Below are 12,049 nucleotides of genomic sequence, written 5' to 3'. Positions count from 1 at the left end.
TCTCTGGTTTTGTAATAATTCTAGTAAGAAAATGTTATTCTCCCTAGTAAACATGGTTTGACTCTGTTTTAATTTCTAACCCTAAAAGCTCCTCTCTCTGGCCAATGGTCTTCCGTTAGCATTGGTTGCCATTCAATCCAAGTTCCCTTGCCTTTAGCAAAGGACCCTTCATCATGGAGGGCTTCTCCCCCCCTGCTTCCTGTGTGCCATCCGTCCACATTTCCCTGTCAGGCTCCTCAGTAATCCACTGCCTGTCACTGTTTTCTAATGGGTGTACCGGCGGTTTATGAGGGCTTATGATAGCTGGTTCTAGAAACTTCCTGCAGGTAACCACAGATTCCTATGAGGTCTTCGGGTTTAAGGGAAGCATCAAGGGAAAACAAACCATTTTTATTATTATTATACTTTAAGTTCTAGGGCACATGTGCACAACGTGCAGGTTTGTTACACAGGAATACGTGTGCCATGTTGGTGTGCTGTACCCATTAACTCACCATTTACATTAGGTATATCTCCTAATGCTATCTCTCCCCACTTCCCCCACCCCACGACAGGTCCCAGTGTGTGATGTTCCCCACCCTGTGTCCAAGTGTTCCCATTATTCAATTCTCACCTATGAGTGAGAACATGTGGTGTTTGGTTTTCTGTCCTTGTGACAGTTTGCTCAGAATGATGGTTTCCAGCTTCATCCATATCCCTACAAAGGACATGAACTCACCCTTTTTTATGGCTGCATAGTATTCCCTGGTGTATATGTGCCACATTTTCTTAATCCAGAAGTTAGACAGAAATTTTAAAAAGGAAATAAAAATTACAAATGGAAGACTGGAAACAATGTCACTAGTTTTTTACAACTTTTAAAATCCTTAATTATTTTGTGCCTTTTCTGCACAAATAGAAACTATTTTTTAAAAAATCTGCATGATTACTGTCTTGGTTGCATCTGTGGTTATAAGAAAATAAAGGTATGAGGCACCTCTGATATTCTATTAGTATACTCCCTGGCAGTTTACTCTGCGTATATGTGTTTTAAATGAATAAAATAATTCTAGTGATTAAAAGAAGTCCGTGTTCTGTTTGGGAGGCCGGAGGCAGGTAGATCACAAGGTCAGGAGTTCAAGATCAGCCGGGCCAACATGCGAAACCCCATCTCTACGAAATATACCAAAAATTAGCCAGGCGTGGTGGCTCATGCCTGTAATCCCAGTACTTTGGGAGGCTGAGGCAGGCGGATCACGAGGTCAGGAGTTCGAGACCAGCCTGGCCAACATGATGAAACCCTGTCTCTACTAAAGATACAAAAAATTAGCCAGGCATGGTGGCGCATGCCTGTAATCCCAGCTACTTGGGAGTCTGAGACAGGAGAATCCGTTGAACCCGGGAGGCGGAGGTTGCAGTGAGCTGAGATCGCGCCATTGCACTCCAGGCTGGGTGACAGGGTGACAGTCAATCTCAAAAAAAAAAAAGAAGTCCGTGTTCTGTGTGTCTGTTGTTGTGTATGTGCTGTGAACTGAAGGTACTACTATCAGGTGCAGTCCCTACCCTTGTTCTAGAAATATAAGAGAGGAAAAAAGTGAAATAGCAATATGAAAGTGTTATTTGTCAAACAAATTATGCTAAAAATGATACGTGATGCTTATAAAAATATGTAACTATGTTTCTTTATAGTTAATGATGTGTTTTCCTGTAACAGGCATTCAATAAATGTAGGGTGTGTTAATAAATTGAGTCTGTGCCTTGTGATAAGGATAAATAAATGTTCCAAAAAAGAAATTAATTAAGCTATTCTAAGTAATAAGAGAGAACAAATGTGTGTGCATGCATGTGTGTGAGTGTGTGTTATAGCTTTTAACAGGACTGACCATCATACATAGCCAGATACTACAAAAGTTTTCAACATTGGCATTTGTCATTGGTCAGCTCATGATTGAACAATATTCATCTTGCCAGAGCAACAAGTTACCCGTAGTATAATATTGTCATCTGTTTAGCCACAGCTTACATAGGCTTTATTTTGCTCTCTTTGCCCCAATCCTTTTCTTCTTTTTAGCATTTTGCTGTTACAGCAAAGTGTAAATATTTTCTTGCAGCTCTGCTCTTTCATATCACCTCATAGCACCTTAAAAAAAAAAAAAGTACGATTAAAGTTGGGACTCTTAAGAAAATTAAAAATTTGATATGAATTAATAGCATTAAAATATGAGCTATTATTATTCTTGACGACATAACAACAGAATTCATTTCTCAACAGCCAGAGGGTCTAAGTTCATTGTGATGTATCCATTGCTGGATTTTAAGTGTTTTCTGCTTTTTAAAGGATTTTGTTTCATTTTGATTTGTTCTCTAGTGTTCTGAGTCTGTCTACATTTCAGTAGTTTATTTGTGCATTTGGCCAGACATACAGGGGTGGTGCTGAGATGTTACACACTAAATTCTCACTATAAAGCTGCTGCAGTATCTCTACTGCTCACCTAGCTTATAGGTAAGAAACACGAATAATTTGATAACTTAATCTTGAAGATGGCCCCAGATTGACATGAATAATGCTGAATCCCACCCTGTAACAAGTTGAGTTAGGAGTCTCTTGACATTCTCAATCAAGAGTCAGTGACTAGTAAAAGGTCTTTGTGCTTGTGTTACTTATATAGAGAAGGTGCCCTTTAGTTCCCCCAGGACAGTACATTTATTACAAATGGCAATGATTTCCAGTCTTTTGGATATCATGGACCAGTACAATTTCTAAAAATAAAATATAAGGGCATTTATTAGTACTGTTTCAATTTTTTAATTTTGTTTTTTATAAACATTAGAGAATACCACTCTATTAAAAAAATATATTCACCAAAAACAGTAGTAAGAATATAACCTCACCAAAATAGTAAGACCGTATCTCAGAATAAGCACTCCTTTACATTGAATAAATATAACTTTAGGAAAAAGACTTAGTACATTGTTTATATTTTTCATATTTCACCATTTAACTGTGGAAACTTTGCCATCGTTCAAAACAAGTTTGTAGCAGACTCTTGGAAATTTCTGACCTGTGTATAATTTTGACTGTGCTAGGCACATATGGTATAAAGTAATTTTCAACATTTACCAAAGCAACAATTATATATTAAGTTCTTACTGAGTAGAAAGCACTGTGCTAAGCCTTAGGCCTAACATAAAAGTATTTTTCTTGAATCTCATTTGGCCCAAGGAACTTACCTATTTAGCAAGTATGAAAGGTAAATTAGTTAATAAATAAAAATAGCTTTAAGCAATAGAATAAACGCCAAAAGATAGTATATTTGTGTTTGTTCAGTGTGTGCGCAGTAATCGCCATATTAAAAGGAAGAATTTCATTCTAACATAAGCAGGGCAGATGCAGTAGAAATTGGTAGCTACCTACCCCATACGATTCTTCCCTTCCAGGTCACAAAGCCTCAGTTTTGTTGAAAGTGGCAATATGTCCAGCTGACAGATTGCATTTCCCATGCTCCCTTGAAAGTAGGGAATTATTATATGGTATAATTCTGGCCAGTGAAATATGTAATTAGACTTTAAAAGGAGCTAGACTTAACTGACACATGTCCTTTTGTCCTTCACCCTTCTCCCACTTCCTTCCTGGGAAGTGGATGCTGTGCCGGATGTGGAATTAACCATTTTGTGGCCATGATGCAACTAAGTTAGAGCGAAGACAATTATAGGAACCTTGGTATTGTTATGTGTTGCTTCAGTGACAAAAACTCACTGTTTAAGAAAAGATAAAACATTACTTGATCTTCTGTTTTGGGGAGATGCTCGTAACAGCAACTGAAATTATTTCAGAAGGAAGAGAAAGTGGACTTGAGATTGGTTGTAGATATAGTTCTGAATCCATAGTTGGTAGTGTCATGAATACAACATGGTCGCAAAGATATAAGTTGTATACTGGTTATTACACATTGTCGGGGCCACAGAGACCTCAACTCCTTACCCAGAGCTACACCTAACCACTTGTCCTCTATGGTTCTGTTATCTCATAGAACATAGAAATATACCAGATTTTTCTAAAGGTCTTTCCATTCAGAAATTCTTTGATTCTAATTAATCCCATTTGACTGGGGATGAGAAGATCAGAATAAAAAGGGCACTTGCTCTTTTCTTTTTCTTTTTCTTTTTTTTTTTTTTTTTTGAGACGGAGTCTTCGTCTGTTGCTCTGTTGCCCTGGCTGGAGTGCAGTGACGCGATCTCAGCTCACTGCATGCTCCGCCTGCTGGGTTCACGCCATTCTCCTGCCTCAATCTCCCAAGTAGCTGGGACTACAGGTGCCCGCCACCACACCCGGCTAATTTTTTAGTATTTTTAATAGAGACAGGGTTTCACCATGTTAGCCAGGATGGTCTTGATCTCCTGACCTCATGATCCACCCACCTTGGCCTCCCAAAGTGCTGGGATTACAGGCATGAGCCACCGTGCCCGGCCGGCACTTGCCCTTTTCTAATCACATGACACCTCAAATATTGATCTTTTTAAAACAAAATGTGATCAAATCTCTCCTTTGCTTAAAACTTTGTAATGGTTTTTTATTATCACCGGAATAAACAAACTCCTTAGCATAGCATATAAGGCCCTTTGTCCTGGAGCTGTAATAACCTGTCTTGCCTTTTGTTTCACTGTTATACTTCATCCCCCCGCCCTCTTCTCCCCTTCACCCATTTACCCTTTCCCCAACCATACGTACACACAGTTTCTAGCCATGCTGTACTACATGTAACCCTGTGATCTTGCCATGTTCTCTCTTATTTCCTGGTCTTTACATATGCTCTTTCCTCTGCCTGGAATGTTTTCTTTCCCTTCTCCTTTAAGTGGCTAATTCCCACTTATTTTTAAGGTTGTGGCATAAAGATCACCTTCCTCTGGAAACCTTCTTGTACCCCCCAAGATGAGGCTAAGTGCCTCTGTTAAGCTCTGTCTTGTTATCTTGTGCTTATAAAAATTATAACACAGTTCCCAATATATTTAAATTGCCTGTTTGCTCCTGCTCCTGAATTAGATTGAATTTCCTTAATGGAAAGAACTGAGTCTTATTCTCCCTTTTTTTCCTGGCATATAGTAGAGTGTAGCAATATGCAATTCACAGATATTACATGAATATTTGAGTCGATGGGTTGGCACCAAATGCGAAAATCCTTGACTGAATGCCAGGCCAGTTAGCTGAACTTTTTAATACCGTCACTGGAGAACCTTTAAGAAGAAGGGATTGGCGATAATGGTCAATGGTAGCATCATTCCCCACCTTGCCTTTTCAATGAGATACTGTAGAATAGTGGTCCATTTATATAAAATAAGGAAATATTTATTTTCTACAAAGTTAGATTCTATCTTATACAGATTAAAATATACAATTTTTACTCAATACCAACCAGTTAAGAAAAATTATGGGAGGCAAAATTCATAAAATTCTGTCTTAAGACTTTATCAAGAGGGAAGACACTATCATTATCTTGATTTCAGCATTTGATCCTCTTTGATCCATGTTGAGAGAACCTATGTCATATGGAATTATAAAGTAGAAAATCCCTAAATTAGAGGATACAATAAAAGTTAAGAAAGGAATAAATTTATCTATATCTTTCTATTATATAATATTTTTTAAAGGCTGGTTTCTTAATATTAGTATAACAAATAGATGATTAAGAAGTTTGAAGTCATAGGCATCCCAGATTATCCCTTCAGAACATCATTGTCATTACTGCTAGTAGCAGAAAAGTAATATGCTTCCTATTAATCACCAGGGCTAGAAATCTAAAGGTTTAACTTGAAAATCCTTTTTCACACTGTTATTTACATGTTTTGTTTGGGAAAAGTTGTCCAAAATAGATAGGGAGTTTTAACATTTGTACATTTTCGTAATTCCAAAACAGCTCCCTGAAAAAGAGAAAACATCATATTCCTACCAGTAGATTTGAAATTTGTGTGTAGAGTAGCCCATTTTCCTCTCTGCTTTTAATGCCCTCACGTGGCCTGCCAGAGCTATAAAAACTGCCCTGCCAAAACCGTAGGGATCTTTATGTTACTTGGAGACTATAATTTGAACTAAAGAAGGAGAGATGCTGTAGGGGAATTTTACTTATGAGATCGTTGAGTGAAATAGAAAATGATTTAAGAGAAGGTACAGTGGTGCTCTAGAGACCCTGTGTTTTCTGCTGAGCCACGCATTCTCACAGCGAGACCATGCTTGACAGAGGAGCAGCAGGCACTCTTGTGGCCCTTGTAGAGCCAGGGTCTTCTGAAAGGAGGCAGAAAGGGAGAACGCTTTTCTGTCATTTCATCCAAGTGCAAGTGATCAGTTCCCCTATGCTGTCCTTCCCACTTTGTCAGAACAGTGATGGAAAATATCAAGATATCAACCACTTAGTGTGTATTTTCACTCTTAGGACAAAATTGTCCAGAGTGGTGAGGAAACTTCCTCCAGAGCTCCCAACACAGAGGCCCTTAGGAATCAGTGAGGTCTCTAGTGTTGCCTGTATGCTCCCATCTATAATGAATACAAAAATGGTAAAGTGCCACTAAGGAAACTGATGACTGAAATGCTGTAAAACATTGTACTTAGGATTTACCTCCTTTTGCGGTATTACTTAGCAAGGATGCACCTCCAGGGAGCCTTATTGCTTAGAGTGGAAGCCATGGCTGCTGGTGTTTCAGGATGTCTGCAGAGAATAGCAGTTGGAGTTTTTCTGTAGCTCTTATGACTTCCAAGAAGTAAAAAATAAACAGGAAAATGGTAGATTTCTAGACATTTTGAAATATCATTCTGACAAACTGGGACAGGGAGCTGTATTGGAAATATTCTGACAGTAAAGGCAGACCTGTTTTTCATTTATGTAAATAATGTGTGCAAAGCACTGTGGTTGGTGGTTTAGAAGATGCAGGGTTATGTGAAACACAGTTACTACCCTCAAGGAACTGACAGACTTACTGAGGAAAAGGGAAATGCTTGTATTTAAAAATAGGAGCATTTCATGTGATAAAAGGACATGTATGTGCTGGCAGAAACTAGAAAACTGTGTGTTACCTTTTTTAAAGGAGTCTGATCCAAAAGTAAAACGTGAAGCTTTATATATTATAATTATATGGTTAAATACAAGAGTAACATTTACAAATACACATATGAAGTATGAATTTTGGGATGTTGTTTAGTTTAACTGCAGGAATTGTTAACCCACAATCTATGGCCGCCTTGACATTCTTCTGCAGAATTTGATGGGTATGACTGTGTGTGTAGTTTCCTGGGGAAAGGACTGATGGCTTTCATCAGATTCTTGAAGGGTTCCGTGACTAAGAAGAAATTCAGAATCACTACTTTTCAGTGTATCCACTGACTCTTATCCTGGCTTTACAATACTCTTCCCTTCTCTTCCTTTCCATTTCAATCCATTCTCATTTAACAATTGACTATAATATAAAAATTATGATATGCTTTTGTTGGTTGGATGTGATGTACTAAAGTTTATGTGCCATTTTCTTCATTTAGAAAAGAGCCATGTTTAATAGGTATTCAGACTAAGCACTATAGTGTGAGAAAAGTCAGGCTCAGTGAGTACCTTCCTAGGCCTGCCCCCAGTGAGTTACGGAGCCATGGTTAATTTCCTGTCTTAAACCTGAAGCATGTGTTCCTCTTAATCAGTATGCTATACTGTTCTGTGACTTGGGAACTGTTTTCTTTCTTCCCTCAAAAAACAAACAAACAAAAACTCTTCTAAATTACAACTTGCTTTTCATAACCCCTGCTGTTTTTCTTTTTTAAATCTCAAAATGCCTTCTGAAGTAGATGAAGTGTTGTGGCTTAATAGCCATTAGATGTAAGTATACAAATTGTCAGCCTCATCCTCAACATAAAGAAATACCTGTTTATTATTAAGATCTAGGTCATCTCATCAGATTTAGAAATAACACTGAACTATTAACATGTTTAGCAAAATCATGTGAAGAACTTACCACACCCTTGACATAATTGTACTATATCAGTACATACACCAGAATATAAAAGAAAATAAATGCTTTGGGAGGGAAGCTTTTTCAAACTACGTGTTCTACGTTCTCCATCCTTCATTGCAATGTGCCTGTAATGAGAGGTGTTATGAGGGGGAGTATTTTACATATGAACTGTGTTAGATGCAGAAGAAAGGTTAAGAAATACCGTATTACATTATTTGAAACCATCTCCATTTTGTAGAACCCTGAGTTAGGGAGAAATATTGTTTGGAATTTAAGATCATTGATATGTTTTAAAATTATATATACCCATTTACATATAATATGTAATTAAAACACTTTAGAATATGGTATGAAATAATACAGCCTAACTTTTCAAAGAATGTGGCTGAGCAAACCATTTATTTAAGATCTTGTGTAGTCTTGAGGTTCAAAACCTTTTTCAGTTAAAAAAATCAAAAATGGATTGTATTTGGAAAGTATGCTTCAAAAGAAAAGATTACAAAAGTAAAATTCCCTTAATGCTCTGCATTGTATTCTGTCATTTCAGGCAAGGCACTGACGTTTCTTCTGCTACAGCCTCCAAGCCCTAAACTTCCTCCACACAGCACTATCCGAAGAACAGCCATTGATCTGATTGGACGCGGGTTCACCGTTTGGGAGCCTTACATGGATGTGTCCGCTGTTCTGATGGGGCTTCTGGAACTTTGTGCCGATGCCGAGAAACAACTTGCCAAGTATGTGCGGACCCTGGTTAATTTGATTTGTCACTGTTCTTTGTTTTAGGGATTTTTTTGGTGGGCTTATTGATCATTCTATAGAGATTGTGCATGTTTAATAGACAAAGAATAGACAAAGGTCTCCGTATGTGAAGTTTTGAATATGGACAATGAAAAGAAAGCATGTTTCTATAATTTTAATACAATTGAGATTTAGCCCTGAGCCAGTGAATGAGATGTGACATAGTTTTCCAATTGTACTTGTTATACCATGAAGTATTACTTGCTAATAATAGTGTAATATAGTTTATAAGGAAAATGATATATATATTAAATACTTGCTACTTGATCAGAAATGATTATGGCCAGCATACATGGCCAAATTGGGGAATTGCTCCTCCACACTCATATTAACCTTTAAATCAACTTCATTGAAGTTTCACTTAAACACAGTAAAAGACCAGCCATGAGGAGGTGGCAGTGGTGCAGGGAAGCAATGATGAGAGAGTTCTAAAAGAGGAAGATGAACTGAGGGAGCTGCTAAAGTGAAATAGGTGGGAAACACACGTGGTGACCTACTGACTAGGATTGATGAGGCAGGGGGTCCTGTTGGTGGTGGAGATTACTGTTGGTTTGGAAACTCAGCCTCCTGATTCCTGCAGAGTTCTTTTGTTTCCTTTTGATGTATAATACACATATCATGAAATTTACCACTGTAGCCATCTTAAAGTGTATAATTCCGTGGCATTAAATATAATCACAGTGTTGTGCAACTGTTACCACTGTTTAGCCCCCACAGAACTCATCCTGAATGGAAGCCCCATGCCCAGTAAGCAGTCCTCCCGTGTTACCACTTCACCAGGCCCTGGCAACCATTACTCTTCTTTCTGTCTCTGTGAATTTGCCTATTCTGCATATCTCATATAAACAGAACCATACAAACTGTGGTCCTTTGTGACTGGCTTCTTCACTGACATGATATCTTTCAAGGTCCATTCATGTTGTGGCATATAATAGTTATTTGTTGCTTTTTATGGCTGAATAACATTCCATTCATGGTTATATCACATATAGTTAATCCATTTACCTGTTGATGGACAATTGGGTTGTTTCTGCCTTTTGGCTCTTGTGAATATAGCTGCTATAAACATTCGTGCATAAATATTTGAACACCTGTTTTCATTTCTTTGAGTAGATACGTAGGAGTAGAATTTCTAGGTCATCTGATAATTCCATGTTTAACTTATTGAGGAACCACCAGACTGTTTTCCCACCAGCAGTGCACAAGAGTTCCATTTTCTCTACTGCCTCGCTAACACTTGCTTTTTCTTTCTTTCTCTTTTTAATTTTTTTAGTATAATCATCCCAGTGGGTATGAAGTGGTTGGAATTCTTGAACTGTCCCATAATACCTCCCTTAACGAAAATGTTACCACCACTTGGATTTTCTCAATGAGTGGTGTTTCATTCTTGTCCTTGTTAACTTTTTTTAAAAGTAGAGTTCTTAGCCCTTTGCTTTGCCATTCCCTTGAGTTCTGGCATGCTTTGGGTCCATAGTTTTCTACTGACTGCTCTATGCTCAGAAAGTAGAGATCAGAGGAGCAACTGAAGGCTAGAATGGAACTTTGTGGCTTTGTCTACAGATTAGACATTGCTAGCCCAAAGTCCCAAGGTGATTGGTAGAGGACATTCATTTCAAACCTAAACAGCTGCTGCCCGCCCCCCAGTTCCCTCCTATCATACTACCATGTGTCCTACACTTTACCTCGGTATCTCCCTAGCCATATGCCCTCCAGCAAATTACTTTACCTCTCTGTATCTACAAGTTGGGGCTAATTAAAGTACCTGTCTTCTAAGGTATATTAAATGAACTTATATCTGCAAATTGCTTAGAATAGTGAGCATATATTAAGGGATGAAATGTCTTCCTATGTAACAGAAGTACTGGTGCTGATGCCATTGTTAGGGCCTTGTATTCAGCAGATCAAGAGCTGCCTGACTCTAGAATGAGCGGTTTAGCATAATGGTAGGCAGGATAGTTTTCTGGATACAGGAAGCCTGAAGATTCTCAATGGGACTTGAAGGATTAGGAGGCAATTTGAGCCCAGGAGTCTGTGCCTATAGTATGAGGCAGCTGGCCTGTGCGTGAAGCCCCAGACATCTTTTCAACCTCTGCCCTCCCCTGGGCTGCAGCTGCCGTGTACACCCGCCACACGTCAACAGTGCTGGCTTCTGTTATTGCAGCTCTCCTGGTTTGTCTTGAGAAACATTCACATTTTTTGATTGTCTACAATTTTGCTTTGACTTAATTTTGGAGCTCATTTTTAAATCTGATCAAAACACAATTTCAGTAGTATGCACTGTTTTGTTGCCTGGGAGGAAAAGTGATGGGCTTTTATTCAGGGTTAGTATTTTTTTCTTTGTTTGTTTGTTTGTTTGATTTTGTTTTTAAATACATTTACATTCGGCTTGTACCAGAAAGCATAAAGATGCGCTTAGGTCTTATCTACATGTAGTTTGTCCACAGACACAAAAACTGAAGTTTTCAGTAGGCAATTTAAATGTTGCTACTATATCCTTTTCTGTCATGAAGATTAGTATGACTTTCTGTACACAGCTCTGAATAAATGAATGTATCAGCATGTAGCCTTGAGGAGTCCAATGTAATTTTCATCATGATAAATTGCATAATAAGCAAGAAAATGTTTGCTTATTAATCTATAACAAGATTTAGATTGAAAATGGCCTGTTACATCCGTGACACACTCAGCAGAGGGTGCAGAGGCCTGAGATGGTGGAAAGCGGAGCAGCGATGTGTGCAGGGGGTTAAGTGTGGATCTTACCCTTGTGCTGCCCTGCTGGGCTGCCCCTTTTTGTGCCTGATTTACTGTGTACACAGTAACACTGCTCAGCCGCCTTGCCTCTGTCTGTGATGTTGAGCTTGCTTTATGAAGAAGCTTTTATGTTAGGCTTGTGCTTTTTAAAATTTCAGTTCACATTTATTGAAAAAAAAAAAAAAAAACCATAAGCAATGTTTCCTACTTTCTTCATATTCTTGTGAGTTTCTAAGGGCAAGGGTTTTGTGGAGGGGCAACCAGTCAGGTCCCCTGCCTTGTCTGGAGAACACATATCATGGCAGAGTTCCCTTTTGCCTCTCCCCCATGTACCGACATCTCCTGCCAAGCTGACTCCTGAGAGGTCTCCTAAAACACTGTATATGCTTCGAGATGAGTAGGGTATTTTCTGACTGGGCTTGGTGGCTCGTGCTTGTAATCTCAGCACTTTGGGAGGTTGAGGTGAGAGGATCTCTTGAGTCCAGGAATTTGAGACCAGTCTGAGCAAAATAGGAAGACACCCATCTCTAAAAAA

General features: G+C 38.6%; 1 protein-coding gene across 2 annotated transcripts in view; it reads left to right on the top strand.

The window, feature by feature from the left end:
- WDR7 (WD repeat domain 7) overlaps positions 1-12,049 on the top strand; it is a 389,155-nt gene that overhangs the window by 275,640 nt on the left and 101,466 nt on the right. For both annotated transcript variants that reach the window (XM_008013992.3, XM_008013990.3), the window contains one exon: positions 8,513-8,699. In XM_008013992.3, coding sequence (XP_008012183.1) covers positions 8,513-8,699 — 187 coding nt within the window. The remainder of the gene's footprint in view (positions 1-8,512; positions 8,700-12,049) is intronic.

This window comes from Chlorocebus sabaeus, chromosome 18, assembly GCF_047675955.1.
Source record: "Chlorocebus sabaeus isolate Y175 chromosome 18, mChlSab1.0.hap1, whole genome shotgun sequence".
Classification (NCBI taxonomy): domain Eukaryota; kingdom Metazoa; phylum Chordata; class Mammalia; order Primates; family Cercopithecidae; genus Chlorocebus; species Chlorocebus sabaeus.
Note: the sequence above shows the minus strand (reverse complement) of the source record. Positions and strands in the feature narration are given on the sequence as shown.